Source organism: Choristoneura fumiferana, chromosome 12 (assembly GCF_025370935.1).
Source record: "Choristoneura fumiferana chromosome 12, NRCan_CFum_1, whole genome shotgun sequence".
Taxonomy (NCBI): domain Eukaryota; kingdom Metazoa; phylum Arthropoda; class Insecta; order Lepidoptera; family Tortricidae; genus Choristoneura; species Choristoneura fumiferana.
The window spans coordinates 19,899,104-19,918,861 of NC_133483.1; the positions used below are offsets into that span (position 1 = coordinate 19,899,104).

General features: G+C 36.9%; 2 protein-coding genes across 2 annotated transcripts; both read left to right on the plus strand.

Annotated features, from left to right (window-relative positions):
• The first annotated feature begins 4,643 nt into the window (after positions 1 to 4,643).
• LOC141433848 (uncharacterized) lies at positions 4,644 to 5,811 on the plus strand. The gene has a single exon (XM_074095948.1). The coding sequence runs from the start codon at positions 4,669 to 4,671 to the stop codon at positions 5,446 to 5,448; it is 780 nt and encodes a 259-aa protein (XP_073952049.1). The 5' UTR covers positions 4,644 to 4,668; the 3' UTR covers positions 5,449 to 5,811.
• A 3,133-nt stretch (positions 5,812 to 8,944) lies between these two features.
• On the plus strand, positions 8,945 to 19,696 carry LOC141433584 (interferon-related developmental regulator 2-like). The gene is made up of 7 exons (XM_074095691.1): positions 8,945 to 9,066; positions 12,796 to 12,915; positions 16,725 to 16,972; positions 17,485 to 17,583; positions 17,909 to 18,016; positions 18,820 to 19,002; positions 19,426 to 19,696. The coding sequence occupies exons 1-7, from the start codon at positions 9,036 to 9,038 to the stop codon at positions 19,645 to 19,647; spliced, it is 1,011 nt and encodes a 336-aa protein (XP_073951792.1). The 5' UTR covers positions 8,945 to 9,035; the 3' UTR covers positions 19,648 to 19,696.
• Positions 19,697 to 19,758: the final 62 nt, after the last annotated feature.

Genomic DNA, 19,758 nt, shown 5'->3' on the forward strand with positions numbered 1-19,758 from the left:
TTACCTGTTTAACTAATTGTTTACATAATTTTTATTTTTCACTGGTGTTGCTTTAGCTTTAGTCTATTGATTATGTAGATGTAGATTATCCGCTAGACGTTGCGTGCGACGATAGTTCTGTTACTTGCTGTTGTCTCCAGTTTTCAATAAATTTGATTAATGCGCCATCTGTGAATACTTTGCGTTACTACGTTCATTCTCACATTTGTATGGATGGAGCTTCTGCTCTTTGACTTGCTTCATTTTGCTATAGTTCCAAGAACTCTACATAGATGGCATTGTTCACTATTTAAAGAACGAATTTAATGACCGACACTTAATTCAATTTTCGTGAAGCAGCGTGACAAATCACAATGAATTTAATTAAGATGGGCTAATAGATTACAATCAGAAATGATCGTGTCCCGCATAACGAAACAAATGAGGTGTTTCCGTTAATAACTTTATTTCATTTATAATTAATTAGTTTTATTAATCGTAATGTTAAGTACATAATTTGTTTGCAATAACCACAAAGATTTCCAATCTTCCATTACGAACAAAAACCGCAACAAACAATATTCGAATTCTAATAGTGATGTGAAAACTTTTCAATGTCAATCACAATCGAAAACCATAAATGAAATTTTTCTAAAGTCATTATAAGTGGCCACATGAATCGATTCTGTAAACTAATAATACAATTTTATTGTAAGCAATCATAACCAATTTGTTTAAGAGTTACTCATCCTGATTCGAGGACTTATTCAATCGAATGGTTAAGGTTCGGAATAATAGTAATCTCTTTATTCAGACAAAGTGCTCTTATTCTTATACACTGTTTGTAAATTTATACTTACTAAAGTTTTCATACATAATACATAGCGTACATTTTTTTTCTTAACATCCAATTTTGTCACAAGTAGTCACAACGTAGATATGATAAAATATGAGTAATTTGTCCTTTTGAATATAATATATGTTATTATGACGTTCTTTTGTTTATGCAGCATACAAAATCTGAAATGAAATTCTTAAAAAAGATGTAACTTTTATAATATTCCTCGTCCACTTAAATATCAACATTAATATTAGTGTTGTGAAGTCAAGTACCAGCAAGATATTATTGTACATAAAACAAACTAAAAGTAACACTAGTTATTACAATTTTTTTAAAACAATACTGTAAATTTACTATCAGTACTGTCGTGCACTATATAAATCTAACCCCTGTTACTACGCCCAAACCACTGGGCTAGAAACTTGAAATTTGGAATATATGTTCCTGGTAGATGTAGACGCGCACTAAGAAAGGATTTTTCGAAATTCCCACGGGATAGGGAAATATCTAAACTTTTTTCGCTTCTTCGTTTGTAGTCGAATCTCTGAAACTATTGAGCTGATTTTACAAATTCTTTCACCGTTAGTAAGCTACACTATCCTTAATTGACATGAATTACTTTTTATCCGGGATAATGCAAAATTCCCGCGGGATAGAAATAAATTAATTTAATTACGGAGCTGATTTAAAAAAATCTTACATATTATGTGATATGACTATCCCCAAATGACAAAGGCTACTTTTTCTTTGGGAAATTACAAAATTCCCATGGGATAGAAAAAACTGAATGCAACTTCGGGGATGATTTTAAAAATTCTTACATCAATAGAAAGCTACACTATTCCTCATTAGTATAGACTACTCTTCTTCGGGAAAATGCAAAATTCCCGCGGGATAGAAATAAGTGAATTCAACTTCGGGTCTGATTTTAAAAGTTCTTTCAACAAAAGTAAGCTACAGTATTCCTGATTGACATAGGATACGTTTTTCCGTGAAAATGAAATATTCCCGCGGGATAGAAATAAGTAAATTCAACTTTGGCACTGCTTTTAAAAATTCTTTCAAATTGATATGACTATCCTCGATTGACATAGGCCACTTTTTTTTTCGGAAATCCAGAATTCCCATGGAAAGAAAAAAAACTGAATTCAACTTCAGAGCTGATTTTAAAAATTCTTCCACTAATATAAAGCTACACACTAATTTGCTGATTGTATAGATTACTCTTCTTTGGGAAAAATGCAAAATTCCCGCAGGATAGGTACATAGAAGTAAGTAAGACAATCCAAATTCAGAGCTGATTTTAAAAATTCTTTCACTAATAGTAATCTGCAGTATCTCTGATTGACATAGGCTGCTTTTCTACAGAAGAATGCAAAATTCCCGCAAGATCGAAATACTTAAGTAAATTCATCATTGGGGTTGATTTAAAAAGATATTTTACCAATTGGGAGCTACATTATCCCTGATTGGCATACGCTACTTTTCTCCGGGAAAACGTAAAACTCCCGCGGGATAGCAAAAAGTGAATTCAACTTTAGTGTTGATTTATTTATAATTGTATACCTAACTCTACCTGAACAGTACCATGACTGGCTGACTGACAGACAACGCATAGCCAAAACTACTGGTGCTAGAGACTTGAAATTGGCATAGATGGACCTAAAGTAATAGAGAGGTGCACTAGGGAAAGATTTTTAGAAAATCTAATGGAATAGGAAAATATCTCAACTTTGTTTGTTTCTTTGTTTGTTGGGGATAATCTTTGAAACTACTGAGTTGATATAAATAATTCTATTACCAATAGAAAGCTACAATATGTCTCTCATCGACAATTAAGAATCTAAAATAGATCATAACAGTAATTCATGTCCCGCGGGGACTTTACAATTTCTCGAGATACAATCCTATATCCTATATCGTGTAGGAAGTCGCCGGCAAAAGAAACGCGTAGTACTTTAACGTCTTTAACGTTTCAGCGAAACAGGGTTTCAGAGTTGGTACAAATTATAAATGATTAATTACGTATGTAGGTAGATTTTTGAATTCCAAAATGTGCACCATCTGTCTAAAACAACGTTTTACTGTATTTGTATTTCAATGAAATCCTCCAAAAAATCAATCAAAACACGAAAAAAAGGAATGCAGAAAGTAAATGTATGTTAATTGTTACCCTAAATTTAACGCGAGCGAAGCCGCGGGCAACAGCTAGTTATTGTACATAAAGCAAACTAAAAGTAACACTAGTTATTACAATTTTTTAAACAATACTGTAATTTCACTATCAGTAAGGTGTCGTGCACTATATAAACCTAACCCCTGTTACTACGCCGATGCATTATTCAATTAGGCTGATAGCACTTAAGAAGATTACTTTAATATTGTAATGCCTGGTTTCCGAGACGCGTGGGCCACTCGAGAAATGACCGGTATGACTGCTAATCTGGGGTCAATCTTCTCGAATGTATTGTTTTTTTCTCAAACTAAGCCATTACTAAATATATCTTCAGTAAACAAATCTTTAACACTATCAGTGGTGGGTGCACCAACGTAAAGGTTGGTGATTACTTACTTAGATATAACACAAAAATAAAAGACGAGAGGGCTCCGTATATAGGTATAGGACCTGGGAGTATTTATCTTTAGGACATCCTGTAGAAACAGATTTATTTTTGCTATAAATCAATCGTGTGCTAGGCGGGCTTTGCCAGCGGCTTTCAGTGTGCAGGATTCGTAGGAAGTGTTGAAATTTTGTGTCGAACTGTTTTATTCAGCTGAGTTCTTGTTCGCCAGAATATTTCAGTTGGTGGTTGGATTAGTTTGACTTGGATAGTTTTTGGGCGTTTTCAGGAAAAATTGTTGAACTTACTTTTTTAGAGAGATTTGTAATAGGAGAAAAAAAGTGTCCCAGGTTTTTCATATAAGTAATGTTGTGTTACTTAGTTTATCCTAACACTACTGCCATAGAAACGTGTATGAAAATGGTAACGTAATGGAATAAAAGATCTTGGGACACTTTTTCTCCTATTACAGTTGAAAGTGCTCCAAATCTAAAAAAATGTTATTTCAACAATTTTTTCTAAAAACGCCCTTTTGCTTCACGGCAATACTATCTCTAAATGATTTCCAGTACAGTACATTTGCAACAATCGTGTTAATCCCGAAAAAGTAATAAATCTGTGTTCTGCGCACTAATTGGTCATCAAAATGACGGCTCTTGACTTGCGTCTTAAAAGCTTCAACCGCTTCACTGGAGTAGGTGTAGCTGGCAATAAGTCGTCTTGGTCGGATGACACATCGGCGTTAGCCGGACGAACCGTACCTACCTTTAACCCGTTAATGCTGCAGTCGTATAAGCCCTTGGAGCGTCTTTAATTTTACAACGAGCTCTATTCTCTCCTCAAATATCCATGACAATAGATTTTTATATGCAATATCTAGCTAGCATGAAAATTATTTTAATACTACGTGAAGATAAAATATCTAAAAAAACAAGGTTTAAATGCTTTAGGATCCAAGTTTGTATTTTCACCAGTTATCAGAATTCTAACAGTAAATTTATAAAATGTTATAATAAAATAAGAGTCAAAAAGACTTGTTATCGCACCCCAAACCATTATTTTAATAGACAAATAACATAAATTATCACCACATGCTACTTTATTAATAACCACCCTAGCAATTTCAAATAACCAATTTAAAATTTGTCTATCCATTGTGAATGACAAAAAATATCCTGTCGTTCCAAGAGGGATAGCGCAGTTAAGTGTTAGTTAATCAGCGGTTTAATTAAGAGAGCGTTTGGGCCGGCGAGGGCGCAGTGTGATGTTCGCGCGCGTCCCGGCACCATGCTGTCACTCGCACTGGCCGTGCTAGCGTTCGTCGGCCCCGCTGCCGCGCGAGCCCACCATCCCTTCAACATCACGCACTTCATAGTCCCTCACGAAGTCCCTCCAGGACAAGATGAGGTGGTCATCGAATGCCGATACGACGCCAACTTTACGCTCCTCAACTGGTTCAAAGGCCCCTCCGAATTTTTCCGATACAAACCCGGCACTACTCCTAGCACCAAATCATTCCCAATTCTTGGAGTCGGAAAAGTGGATATGATCTCTTGTGGCCCTACTGCCTGCAGTCTCCGGCTTGGCGCTCTGACTGAAGACGCATCAGGATTATACAGATGTGATATTGAAAGAAGCTCGCCGCCTTACTTGTTTGACACCCGATCCACGTACATGGAAGTTCACGGTCATAAACACAGAAAGCCCTTGCTCGAAGGCTTAGCTGATGAATTCGGGGAAGGTGACGAAATCCAAGCCTACTGCCGAGGGCTGCCGGATTCAGAGATTCGATGGTACTTCAACGGTCGTGAGATGGAAGATATGAGAGGATCCCCCAACTTGAAGGAAAAAAGTTCTAGGATAATATTTTCCGGAGTGCCGCCTACTGTGACAGTGCAATGTGCAGAATTCCGATACGGACGACTCCTGGGCTCTAAGGAAGTTAAAGCCCGATGGAGAGAGTCAGTTGCTCATAATATAAAGGATCTCCAAACTAACAGATCATCCAACATGAAGTGTACTATTTTGCTGTCTTTCCTTTCATTAATTTTAAAGTTAATTTCGTAGCTACTGTTTCGGTAGTTTTACGTAAAACACTAAGTTTTATTTATGCCAAAGAATGTTCCTTGTATTTTAATTAAATGAGAAAAATATATTATGTACTTTACTACTATTTAAAATCTTCATTTATGCATAAGTAGGTACATAAAAAATAATAAAAATATGCTATCAGGAATTCATATTGAGGGTCTGTTATCTAAATTGCGTTGACCACACGCTAGCACTAGATCGCAGAATACAGAAACTATTAATTGATTTATTTTTCTTCTTTAATATTAATTTTGATGATGAAAATAATTACTGTGATTTAAATTGATGACACATAGAAAAGAGCGATAGAAATAAATAATCCCAGAACTTTACACTTTACTTCCTTAAAAATTTAATTTGGCCATGCTGACCATCAAATTGATGCTGATTATTCATTGAATTAATTATTGATGGTAAGTACGGGCGGCCGTTATTTCATACAAACCTTTTCCCCTGTTTCGTCCCTGGATAAATACACTAAACCAAATATGTTATTATCGTGCGATCTATACAAGGTGTTAATTAAATAACTGAAGACCAGAAAGTAGTTTGCTCAGAATCGAGAGTAGAATCGATTACACTATGTTTTAAATTAGGTTGTGTGTGGTTGTGTTTGTGTTTTTAAATCCCTTTTTTATTGCGCCCAGTCTAAAAGTAATGACTGCAACAGGCGCTAATTGAATATTTTAGCGAGGTTGCATACTATTTCGAAAATTGAATACTGGCCGTTTTGCTGTCAATGTGTGATTTTCTTCTAATACTTAACGTCAAAGCGCTACTAACAAATACAAATTTATGAGTAGATTCATCAGTGTGACTTTTGTTAAGGATTCGCGCTGTCATCGTTCATCCACCGTTACCTCTCATAATTATTTCGTTTTATAGATTTTTTTACCGTACAACTGCAGACATTGACAAAATTGTCCTCCAATGGACAGAGCCATATTTTTCTATAAAACCAACCAACCATATTATGAGTAGAATAAGATAGACCTTGGATAGACCTGTACCCTGCTGGTCATATTATTATGTAGGCCGAGATGACAGAACTTATCCTCAATAAGGAATTTCTTCAATTTTTTTATTCCTCTCAAGTCTCAATACAACCAAGCTACTCCAAAATTCGAAAATCGAAGTTAATATCTTTTGTAAGATTTTCGTCCGCTCACTCTCGGATTAAATAGCATGAACCAGGGCCTGGGAAAACAGAAATTTAAAAGTGTTAGAAGATCTGTCATAAAAGCTTTTTGAGATATTTTAATCTCAATCCAATAGTGGATGTTTTCACAATGATGCTGCGCCTGTATGACTTTAATTTCGTTCGTTTGTTTCGTTTTTTGTACCTATAATAATATTAATAATATACACAAAAATTAGGCCTGTATTCCCAAATGGGGTAGGCAGGGCACACGAGACCTTACCGATTCGGAGTAGTTCGGAGCCACTTTTAACAATTTTAGGTTTGAAGTTTGACAAAAACGGTGCAATAGTCACAGGCTCCTAGCCTGTCGCCTACGGTATACCTTAACCTATATCCTTTGTCGCCTCTTACGACACCCACGGAAGAAATTAAATTGAGAGGTGTAGTTATAATTCGACACCACACGGGGAATAAAATATAATAATAATAACAATCATCATCATCCCAGCCTATATACGTTCCACTGCTGGGCACAGGCCTCCTTTCAGAACAAGAGGGTTTGGTTCACACGCGGGCCCAGTGCGGATTGGGAACCTCGCACGCACCATTGAATCGCTTCGCAGGTTTGTGCAGGTTTCCTCACGATGTTTTTCTTCGCCGCAAAGCTCGTGGTAAATTTCAAATGTAAAGTGGCACATGAATTTCGAAAAACTCAGAGGTGCGAGCCGGGTTTCGAACCCACGACCCCTCTGCTTGAGAGGCGATAGGTCAAACCGGTCACCACGGCTATATATAATAATATAATATAATAATAATAATAATATAGGTACCTAATCTACTACTTTTATGTATCTGCTGCAGAAAATTACGATACGTTAAAATCTGTTTCCTTTAGTAAAAAATATAAATGTATCTAATTCAAAATTGTAATGCTTGTAACCCCTAAATCTAAAAGTGGCAGTTGGCAACCCTAAATAGAACATACATTATTGTTAAAATTTTGAGGCATATTATTAGGATACAGTACCTGTCTTATGCTAGATTTAGTGGCCACTTTAGATTTCTTACCCCTTTGCATTTTGGTTAGTTTAGTATTGTATTGTATTGTATTGTATAACTCTCTTTATTGTACATAAAAACACATGAAAATTACAGAACACAGGATAATACAGACAGGACAGGATACACACACACACCCAGGAGACAGGATAGTTTAGTCGTACCTATATTGTATTTTTAGTTTTGTTGTATTCACCATATTGTGATTTAGGTATTTAACCTATAGACAGCATTACCTATTTAAAATATTTTTTTTATTGTTATGCAAAATCAAAAAAATTACACAACCATCAACAATCAATACTATCGCAGCAAAACAATGTTTTCCCGCCCCACACGCCTTTACGGAATTTCCAGTCATAGTCCGTCTAAGTGACTCACTCACATACAAGTTTAACCCCAATAAATATATATATTTTTTTTTCTAATATTTAAAATTTTCTAAAATGTATAATATCAGACTTATTTATAATTAAAATAATGCCTAATTCTACCTAGTCGATTTCACCACATTTTTCACGATAAATCAATAAAGTATGCTATTATGTTTTTGTTGCACGATTAGCAAAATTCATGAATATCACTAATGTATAATATATTTCACAACAATCGTTATCCCATATTTAATACTAACAATAAACTTTAACTGCCTGCATTATACAAAATGTGTTTAAAATTCAAATACGAAAAAAAAACCTGTTTATATTTCACCACTTTACTTAAACTGCAGAAATCGAATGTGAATCGAATAGTATGTATCTATACTAGATGATTAGTCGATTCCGTTCCGTTTTAATTTCAGTCATCAAATCGCGTCACTGGCTGACGTCAGTTTTCCAAGAAAATGTGGCCAGCTCCTGTGAAATTTCAATGACGTGGGACTTTTACCATTAGGTTGTTACTTATTTTTATCATTTTATTTGGTTGTGATTAAAAATTTCAGCATTATTATAACAATATATATATTAATTAAAGTTATACATGAAATAGACAATCTTTTGAATAAATATAATGACCTAATTTTATATCTCAGCTATTATCTTTAGTAATGGTTGGGAAATTACTTTTAATACACTGGCAACACTACATTTCAAAATGGTGGCTTTTAAATGACAGCTAGCCAACCAGACAGCGCATTGCGCAAAGCAGTGGAGTTGAGTGTGCATGATACACGGTTAAACATGTTAAAAAGTTTTTCTGAAATTTTAGTTTTATGTTGCATTCGGTGCCCCAATCGTTCTATAAGAACTGATATATTGAACTTTTCCCCGTCTTGATTAAGTGGGATAGTTAGTAAATTATTTAGTGAATATTATTTAGTATTATTTTAAGTCCGACAACAGCTTTGTGTAACTACCACACCATGCCGAAAGGAAAGAAAAAAGGAAAATACGGTAAGTTTTTGGCTTTGTTTTCTTGTGTGTGATGAAGCTTTTGGCTTCAGATAGTGTAATATGTAGGAATTTGCTCAAGAATGAGATCACGCGGTGACCTTGTGTTCGCGTAGTTTGCGCGCGACATTTACGTCCACGTACTTCACCTCGGCCGTAAACGAACACCTCGGGCTTTCCGTGAGCCCTGGTAACATATGTCGGGCTGCATGGGGCTTGGTGCCAGCAAAAACCACTTATTTCGCAAGCAACTAGCCGAGCTTGGCGCTAGAATTACTTTCACGATTTCATAACATGATCCAATCTACTGTTTTTGTTCACACATTCATTGTGATCAGATCAAAATAGCAGTACATATCTACAGCCCATCTGAGAAAATAATTACTTTTTCTAGTTTTTCTTGTCATGCAATATGTTTGACCTTGTGATCTAAAGAAATAAATTATGTAATTAGACAAGAGTGCTGGACGCATGCAACGTAACTTCCCCACAATGGAAAATCACTGTTTATGTTCTTTCTTGGAACAGATAAGCTACACCATATCTGTAACATTAACCTAGAAGCATTTGAGTTATATTACAACATGTCTTTCACAACACATACATTTAATTACCCTTAAATGGTCGTAACATACCACCATATGTAATACTATCCAGCTCTCTTAGCTTAGCTGTTTATTTTTGTTCCTTCTGACATTGCAAATAAGCACTAATTTTAATGTAAACATTCTACTCAGAAAAGGTGACCACATGCTTTTGATAACAAAATGTCCAATGTTTTTGTTCCTGCTTAGAAAGCAAGACAGATGTCCTTTTGTTCCCAAACAAACAAAAGGAACAAAATGGTGTCTACCTGGCTCTCTAGACAATGCATCTGTAACTTTGCTATCACTATGAGTACCTATAACGAAATGAGGAAAAGCATTTTGTTTGTCATCACAACACTAAACAAAGATTGCACAACATAATGCAATACAACAAATAAATATTTGCTTACAAATCATAGGACAAGTGCTTTTACTGCACATGCTTCACTTTTAATCTACCTAATATGGTTAAAAACAATGTACCTGGAACCTATCTTGCATTCCAATGCTTTTATTATTTGAAATAAAAAACACTATACCTACTAAAGTATTGCCCAAGCCCTCTCATTCTGAGGGAGGCCTGTGCCCTGCAGTGGGACGTTTATAGGCTGGTATGATGATGTCTACAGTATTAAACTACAAATTATTGTTTAAAACTGTTTAAATAAATACCTACCATACAGCCTTTTGCAACATTTGTTTTCCTTTTTAGTGAGATATCAGATATTTAATAGTTATAATAACAATTTTGTAGTCTCATAAAATGCAAAACCAGTGGTTACTAATTTTGAAGTAAAACAATTGAGTTGTTTTTTAATAGATATATTATTTGAGAAACTACTGATTTTAAATAATTTATTGAATCAGGCGTTACTTTGCGGAGGTCCATATCAATGAACTAAAATAATTTCCTTAAGGTTGCGGGTGAGCAAGGAAATTATTTTAGTTCACTACTAATTTTAGACTAAATGCCAGACATGTTTTGTGTCTGAATTTACCAAATTGATCTTCTTTGTTGTCTGGCTGTGGTTGTACTTAGATAAGTCAAACTAACAACATATATGTCTAAGAGACATGCTATAAGCGGATTTTAATTTAATTACTGGTGTCCATACATGAATACAAACATATACTAGTATAATACTAGTTCAATACAATCTCTGAAGTTTCTTTAAAACAATCCAGAGTTTCACACAGTGGTTGTTAAAATGTATTTTACTATAAGTTCCATTTTTACTATAAAAAATGTTTGTGCTGTATGACCTAAAACAATAAAATTCAGATACCATCTGACACCAGTATCATGTCATATACAATGCTTTTACAATGAACCCTGTGACTTGCATTTGAAAAAATAAATATTTTTGGACATGCATCCATAGGGATCAATGAAAAATTACTTTTAAAGTAAAATTGTATAACAAGAATGTATGATACCTACTGTGACAATGCAGCAGTAATTGTGAACTGTTACTGCACTGTAGCACTGCCAGCCAACTTCAACAAGGCCATTTTATATTGATTTTTTTGCCCTCAACTTGAATTCTTGGCTTGTAGAAAGTGTTGTGTTTTACTGTTATTAGGTGTTACAAGTTTAAACTGAATGTTTTCTTTCTCATATTGTAATAATGATGATTGGTTTAATATGAAAATTATTCCAAAACATAAGTCACTTTCTGGTTCAAAGTTCAGTTTAAATATGTACAGATTTAATTATGAAGCTAGAATTTAAGCCCTTTCCCAAATATTTTGACATTCTTATTTGTGAAATATTGGGGGTTGAAAGTTTTTAAATTCTTGTAGCAGCTAAATATACTAAGTTAGTCCATAATAAGACTTTGGTATGCGGGGCTATAAAATGTTGGAACAGAGTAGAACATATTGTACACTCCCTTATAGACGGAGAGTGGACTGCGCTGGAATTTGCCTATATTTTAGTGTTTATTGTGTAAACTATGAAACTAAACGACAGATTATCATTATTTAACTAAAATTGATCACCAGAACATTTTTTAGCTATAAAATCAACTTGCCACATAAGAAAATATTTTTTATGGAAGTTTGAACTTCAATTTTACCCCTACACACCCTGTTTTACGGTACTCAACTCAAAATGTATTTCATGTTTTAGCCACATAATGCGAAGCGGTTATGAGAGCCTAGAGAAGCTGATCGTAGTTGGGAATACAAATGGTAAACGAGCCCGGGCTCGGATCTGCCCCGGGGCAGATCTCCTACCAAATGGACCGATCAAATTAGGGACTCCAAATCCACAAGGCTTAGCAACAGAAGCCGATGGAAACAAATATAATCCTATCCAAATGTGGACCGCCTGTTGATGACCACGATCCTCAGTCATGAGGGAATGATTGGAATGGAATGGTACTTGATGATTATTCAAGCATTTGAACCGTCTCATTTTTCTAAACATTTCTGTAAAAATGGCCGAGTATTCTGATACAGTTTTTTAGTTATCTGATAGAAATACTACAGGAACTCTAACAAATAATTGAAAAGACATCAATATCTACAGCCAATTCGTAAAAATTGTGACCAGAAAAATGAGGCAGTTAAACGCTCGAATAATCGTCCTTTAGTCAAATGCTGTGATCTTTCCATGTTCAAAATTTATCCAAATTTAGCAATCATCATATCAGCCATAGGATGTCCACTGCTGGACGGACATAGGGCTCCCCCGGGCACGTATCCGAAAATTGAAATATCTATAGGTAGTTAAAATATCGAACCTAACATAACCTACTTTCGATATTCTGACTTTTGATATATTGATATTTGCAGTGTATTGCAGAATGTGAGTAGGCTTAGCTTTCATTAAATAAGTACGTTATATATAACTTAACTTTGTTTTGGTATGTAAAGGTGCTTCAGCTTCATTTAGTAATCTATTTAGTTTTATGTAGTATAATTGTAAGGTTTCAATATTTCCTTCATGAAACTGTAAGTCTAGTTTTCATAAAAATGTGATTGTAATATAAGAGACTGTTTGTTTTTGAATAATTAAAATAAAATAAGTAAAAATAATAAATATTCAGATATGTCAAACCCAAACCCCCCCCCCCCCCCCTATATATACATGCTATACCAGTCATAAAACAAACTTTAACAATTGCCATTCTGTTTCCAGAGCACAAGAGGACAGAGCAGGGCTACTCCTCAGAAGAGGATGCCGGAATCGACATGACCATCGATAATATGTCCGAGACTTCGGGACAGTCAGACCTCAAGAGCATCCATGACGAAGCAGGTGAGATCATGGAAACTACTAAGATTGTGACATTACAACATTGTGAAAATGCATTTCCACCCAAAAACTAAACACGTGAATACATAGACTGCTTTCCATTGACCTTATGAAATATGGTAATACCTCTCAACATAATGTGTAGAAGGAAGTGTGAAAATCGCTGAACCGAAAAATACCACCTGAACCACTGATATACATATAGTTTTTTTTTTCATTATTAACCTCATAAGTCTTCATTATAAATAAACATTAAGAATAACTGAGATATATTTTGTGGTGTTACCTTTAATGAGTTCCTGATATTTCCCGAGGTGCATCGAAATATCAGAAACTCATAAGGTAATAACGATCTCCTAGCAAATATGCCAGTCTAATGAAATTAACCATGAATCATTAAAAACTCTTTTAGTAAGAATAACTATTGAAGATACTCTACAAAGCACAATGAAAGGTAAATTTGAATAATTCAATTGAAATATGTTGAAATAATGTCCAAAATAATGAAACTGGTGTTGCACCTGTCGTCTAGGTCAAGCAAGGGCATAAATATTAAATATACTTACGTATACATCAACCTTATGGTTGATGGCATAAAGGTGAAAGATATTTTTCATGTCTTGTTAACGTTTTTGTTTGTATGTTACGGTATTTTTGTATAAAACTAAACTATAAATCAAAATAGCTATTCACAATCAATCATAGCCCAATGACGTCATCAAGGCGACATCTAAATTAAAAAGCCATTATCAAACCCATAACTTTGCAGAACGAACGAACGCCAAAGCAAACAATAGTAGATTGTACAACAAGAGCATAAAACGAGCCATTTTACCCGAGGCGTTCATATAGCCACCGAACCCGGAACGGCGAGGGTGGGATACACACGTCGAGGGGAAAATGGGTTTAATGCTAGAGTTTTACACTGCTTTTCACTTCGATGGCGAGGAAATGAAATAGCAACAGTGGAAACAATAATTGTTCACTTATACTATGTACCTTTTATTGTTCATGCATTACTATATATAGGTATGTTCATAAGTTTTTAGTTTATTGATTTATTTTGATTAATTTGATTGATTTTTAGTTTTATATAAAATAAAAAATATTCAAAAAATATGTAGAAACTTCTTTGTTTGTGGCTGTTTACACCTGATTAACTTGGTCTTAGACGAAGATTTAATTATGCACTAGAGCATAAAAAGTAATTTTATGTCGCCTAGATCCAGCATAAATGCGAACTTTACGAGCATGAGAAGTGAAAAATAATTTGTATTTGTTCAGCTGTTGCAATTTAATGAATGTTAAGTCATGACTCCACCGTGTCATTAAACCCGTAACGTCTTAACCAGACAATTAAATTTTCCATCAAGTTTTAGTATCACACATCCCGTGTCTGTTGTATGAACTTTGACATTCTGCTGGATTGTTGTATCTAGTGAATTTTAGAAAATTGGTACAATTCGATGCCAATTGTTAGTTTTAATTATTCTGTAATATATAAGGATGACGTGGGAGGTCAATAAGTCGATAGCTGTAGTTGTGCGTAAAGGAGAGCCTCTTTAATAACTCAAACCTAGATTATATACATTATGATTGTCGCTGATACAAGCAATATGCGTTTATGTAGCAGTCAACTATTGTGTTACCGCTAAACACTGAAAGTGGCTAATTGCCATACTACAACTCGCTCTTTAAACAATGATTATGTTAAAATATGGTTTGTAATAGTAATAGCAGTGTATTGTTATGTTTATAACAATGGAGCACACCAAACTTACTAGCATTATTTATTAGTCCTAGTAAAAAACAGAATTGAGGAAGTTGAATCACAATGTTTTGTGGGAGTTATATATAACATGTTTGGTTGCTTTATATATGGATAGGCATCTATTCTTGTAAAAAATAATATGACTGATTGACTGACCGAATAAAATAGACAATGCACAGCCTAAACCAGGCAAAGAAGCTAAACTTATAGGACAATTTGATGATGATATGATGTACCTAACTTACAAAAAGTACCTACCTACCTGTTACTTTTAAATAAGTTTTTGTATGTTTAATAAGCGTTATTTGCTCACTGTGCTTGCATTGTCATCCAAACTACATATCCGTGAGAAGTAGATCAAATTTAACTCCCAAGGTTTGATTACACAGACAAACAAACAGACACATGGACAGGTGAAACTGAATAAAAACATGTAAAATGCCGCACTAAACGTCAAACATATCTACCTACCTATGGCATGCTATGGCGACTGGATGGATAGATAATACAGAGTAATAAAATTCGTGTCATTAATGCCATATTGATGTATCTCCACTTTTAAAATGTCTCTAGTCATCATTGCAATTGAGCACTTGCGATAAGAATCGTCCGATCCACTTAGTAAACATACAATATACAAGCGCTCAAATGCACAACCCCTTCCCCCACCATTCCATCCTGGTTGGAAAATACAGCAGCAATATAAAAAAAACTAGATGACGCTATTGACTCATCCTAATTTAAATTCTATTACTTAGTTCCTAGGTGATAAAATTGCTGATATGTGATAACATCTCCAACATGACCAAATTTATAATCTTCTCATAATTCATAATCAGCAAGATAGCAGCCAGATAAGCTACGTCAGCGCAAGGTTAATAAAACGATAAATTAATTCATAAGGTTAAGGCTAATGCGGCCTTGTAAATATTTCAGTTTGACGTCATACAAAGTTAATAAAAATTGTTCCTTTGGATGAGCTGTTACGGAGCGGAGCTCAAAATGATCTACACACAACTCTATTGCCAGGGTAATAAGATAGTATTTAGATCATTTTGAGCACCACAACTGCTCATCTAGTTCTGCTGTTGGTTGTCCATATTTTTGCACTCGACTGTACTTACATCGACGGTGACTATATTAACAGAGTCTGATCTACAATTTGGCCATTTTGGGATTATTACGTCATAGTCAATATAAAACAGTATATTTGACTTTGGCACAATAATTGCAGATCCGACTTAATAGTCACCGTCGAATTACTACACCAGCTATTCTTAAAGTATGCTCTGCGAAGCCCGAAGCTCCTTAAAGTATTGACCATAGTTAAAATAAATACTTATGGTGTACCGTAAGGTTGCAGAGTAAAACCTCGTGTATTACCGGCATTCAGTCATTAGGTTAGGTATCTAAGTAATAGTAATTAACAAAGAACTTGAACCATAGAGCATTCTTGACGAATAATTCGTGATATACCAATATTTTGCTTACATAAGCGTTTAGAGCATTAGAGGTGTTAATAATGCTAATCAGATCATTTAACATTGTGGTTCTGTGTACTGAAGAAATATATATAATTGTAAATACATGCTAGTTCCAATTGTTCTTACTATTATTCCTTTGGACGCTAATGAAAGATATATTTGGCCTTTACTTCCACTCGCGTGAGCCATATAAGCAGATGAATGGAAAATCCGGGATTTTCTAGTCCCATGGAAATATGTCGTATTTTTTTTGTGTTTACGCTGTAATTTTTAGTTACGTTTTTAGGCATGGTGATTGAGATTTTGCAAGAAAAAAAGAATAGTGGGATTTCGTCGTATCGAATTAAATCCAAGCTAAATTAGATTTTCAGCACCAATAATCTCACATGTGCGTAAATATCTGATACAACTCTATTTCTAGTGTCGGTAGGACGTGTCAGATATTTTTGCACACTCCGCTGTGGCAAACATTGCAGGTGACTCCATAACTTGTAGTGTTTGTTTCTCTCCAATTCCCCTGCCATTTTTGCCGAATAAACTTATCTATCCATCCACAGATGCAGAAATCCAAGAGAAATTCGAAGAGAAAGTTATGGAGACGATCGACGGCCTAGGTGCTCGTGCGAACGCCGCCCGTGCCGCTGCTCTGGTATCTCTACGCGCGGCGCTCCAGAGACGGTACCTCGCGCCGCTGCTGGCCAATCATCGCGCCACCCTGGCTGACCACGTCACAAAGGCCGTCAGGCGAGGACGGGATGCTGAGAGGAGAGCTGCAGCCGCCTTGGCGCCTTTGCTGGCTTTGCAGGTTGGTGGCTAGGCTACAGGAATGGATTAGTTTTAAAGGAGGAAAGTCTCGTAAAATATTTGGGTATGACTTGTCTGTGTCTGGATCTACTGGTGTGTATTTGCATCACCATCAGCCGGAAAACCTCCTCTGTTGAACAAAGGCTTACCCTTAGAACACTATAATGAACGATAACCTACTTATATTCACCGGTTGCCCGCGATTCTTGCGATTTCGTCAGTCCAGAAAGCCATCATCATCATGATCTGCTTATAGCAGTCCACTCCACTGTAATTTTTCTTACTTACTTACCGGGTGCAGTGACCTTAAGTGTGTCTTGCCCTCCAAAACCAGATTACGCCATGCTTAATCAGGCATCTTAGGCCAATTCTTGCTAGCCTTTGTTCCCGAAATACAAAAGGACTCTCTAGACCTCGTCCCTCCAGCGGTCCCTGGGACGACCAACCGGCCTACGTCCACGTCATAAAATCTGAGGAAATAACTGTCCACTAAACTTGTTTATACCTTTGCAGATCGGCGAGGAGGGCACAGAAGACTTCGTCCGCGAAGTTCGTCCCGCGCTAGCTGCAGCTTGCGTCGACAAGACCGCCTCGCTCGAGACACGCACAGAGGTACTTGCTTACGATATATACTTAATTTTAATAGCACGTAGCCGGGCTAGGTCTTGCTTCGAAGTGCACCAGCACCAATATCTGACACAACCAAGCGTGCATAATTAATGGTTTTAACTGTATCCGTTCATTTCGCAACTAACGTTTGGCAACCTGTTTCATTTTGCAATATTGCGAAATATTAGTGAACCGGTTTTAACTTCCCAATTCATTCTTCAACGCATGAGTAGTTTTTTTTATCAGTAGAGCACAAAGGGACAGGATCCTTCGGGTTCCTCATCCCGTTGCAGCCAGTCCCTCTGAACATGATGAAACATTTTTCCAGTGTTGCCTGTCTCTGTCCGTCATATGCTACCTGTTGGAGGATGATCTCTCTGAAATCCTAGAAGTCATGAAAATGTACGAGACCATTTTCAGTGGGAGCTATCTCAAGGTATGTTCATAATCCATACTAATATTATAAATGCGAAAATGTGTGCGTGTGTTTGGTTGTCTTTCACGTCGAAACGGATCGACGTGATTTTTGGCATAGAGATAGTTTATGGGCCAGAGAGTGACATAGGGTACTTTTTATACCGGAAAAATGCACAGTTCCCGAGGGAACAGCGCGCGATAACCGAATACCACGCGGGCGCAGCCGCGGGCAAAAGCTAGTCTAAGCATATTAGGTAGAAGCGGCAGTAGAAACAGTGAATTATATGGTGGTAGCAGGTGGTGCTTGTGGGATAAAAATCTTGGCAGCCTGGTGGCTTGATCTGTGGGCTCTCAAGCAGAGGATCGCGGGTTGAAATCTGGGCTCGCGTCTATGTGTTTTTCAAAATTTATGTGTGAAATTACATTTGAAATATACAATGAGCTTTGCGGTGAAGGAAAACATCTCGAGGAAATCTGCACACGCCTGTAAAGAAATTCAATTGTGTGCGCGAAGTTCTCAATTTGCGCTGGGCCCGCGTGGGAACTACGGCCCGAGACCTCTCATTCTGAGAGGAAAGGCCTGTGCCCTGCAGTGGAAGTGTATAGTCCAGGGGCGGCCAACCGGTCGATCGCGACTATTAGTCCAGTCGATCGTGGCAAGGCAAAAATATATATACTGAACTATGCTGTTTCATTTAAGATTTCAAGAAGTATTGGTAGATCGCACAGGGTTTCGTCAGTAAACAGTAGATCTTGGGTCTAATCAAGTTGGCCACCTCTGGTATAGGCCGACATGATGATAATTTTTTATTTGGTTTCCAGGGCGACGGTTCAGTGAAGGTGTCGGGCGCGGCGGTGGAGGAGGGCGCGCTGCACGCGGCGGCGCTGGACGGCTGGTCGCTGCTGCTGTCGCTGCCGGCGGCGGAGCACGCGGCCCAGCTGCTGCGCGCGCAGCCGCCCGGCGTGCCCAGGCTCGCTGACCTGCTGAGCGCCTGCAGCCTGGAGGTACCTACAACACACTGAACGGCTGGACGGCGTGTTTTTTACACCATTTACAAGTCAAGAACGACTGTACAGATTTTGATGAAATTTGATATGGATGTAGCTGACACCCTAACTTAACATATAGGCTACTTTTAACCTGACTACCCAAAAAAGGAGAGTAATGATTTTAGTGTATTTAATAAACTGCGGGTAGTCCGTTCACGCAATAACAACAACTGTCAAACCGATTGGTTTCAATCGTTCCAGATCATTCTCAATGACTACTAGGTACCACTGTCAAATGGCTTCGTTTGATGTCTTCATATTATTTCGTTAATATAATCCTACATTAAAAGTTTGGCTAAAAATTAACACGACATTTATTGTCTGTTAGGCGGTACGAAGTTCCCCGGGTCAGCTAGTTTTATCTAAATCCCTGTCCAGGTCCGCATGGCGGCCGGCACGGCGCTGGCGATCGCGTTCGAGAGCATCGCGGAGACGGACGGCGACGAGTCGGCCTTCGTGGAGCAGCTGCTGCCGCGCCTGGACGAGCTGGCGCGAGACTCCAACAAGTTCCGCGCCAAGAAGGAGCGCAAGCTGCAGCGGGCCACCTTCCGGGACATACTCAAGTACTTCGAGGTTAGTACAATAGGCGCGGCGCAATAGTGGATTATTGTCGTGGCATAGAAGTAGGCAAATGCTGGCTTAGTATACTCGCAAGCTCGTCCGTTTAACCTGTCCTCTCCCAGAGGCACAAATTTGTGCCCAAATTCCTTT

Bases quoted from the DNA above. Each gene is read 5' to 3' on its own strand.
- LOC141433848 (XM_074095948.1), top strand. From the start codon at position 4,669: ATGCTGTCACTCGCACTGGCCGTGCTAGCGTTCGTCGGCCCCGCTGCC.
- LOC141433584 (XM_074095691.1), top strand. From the start codon at position 9,036: ATGCCGAAAGGAAAGAAAAAAGGAAAATACG. The intron at 9,067-12,795 runs GTAAGTTTTTGG...TTCTGTTTCCAG, and splicing joins AAAGAAAAAAGGAAAATACG to AGCACAAGAGGACAGAGCAG. The intron at 12,916-16,724 runs GTGAGATCATGG...ATCCATCCACAG, and splicing joins GAGCATCCATGACGAAGCAG to ATGCAGAAATCCAAGAGAAA.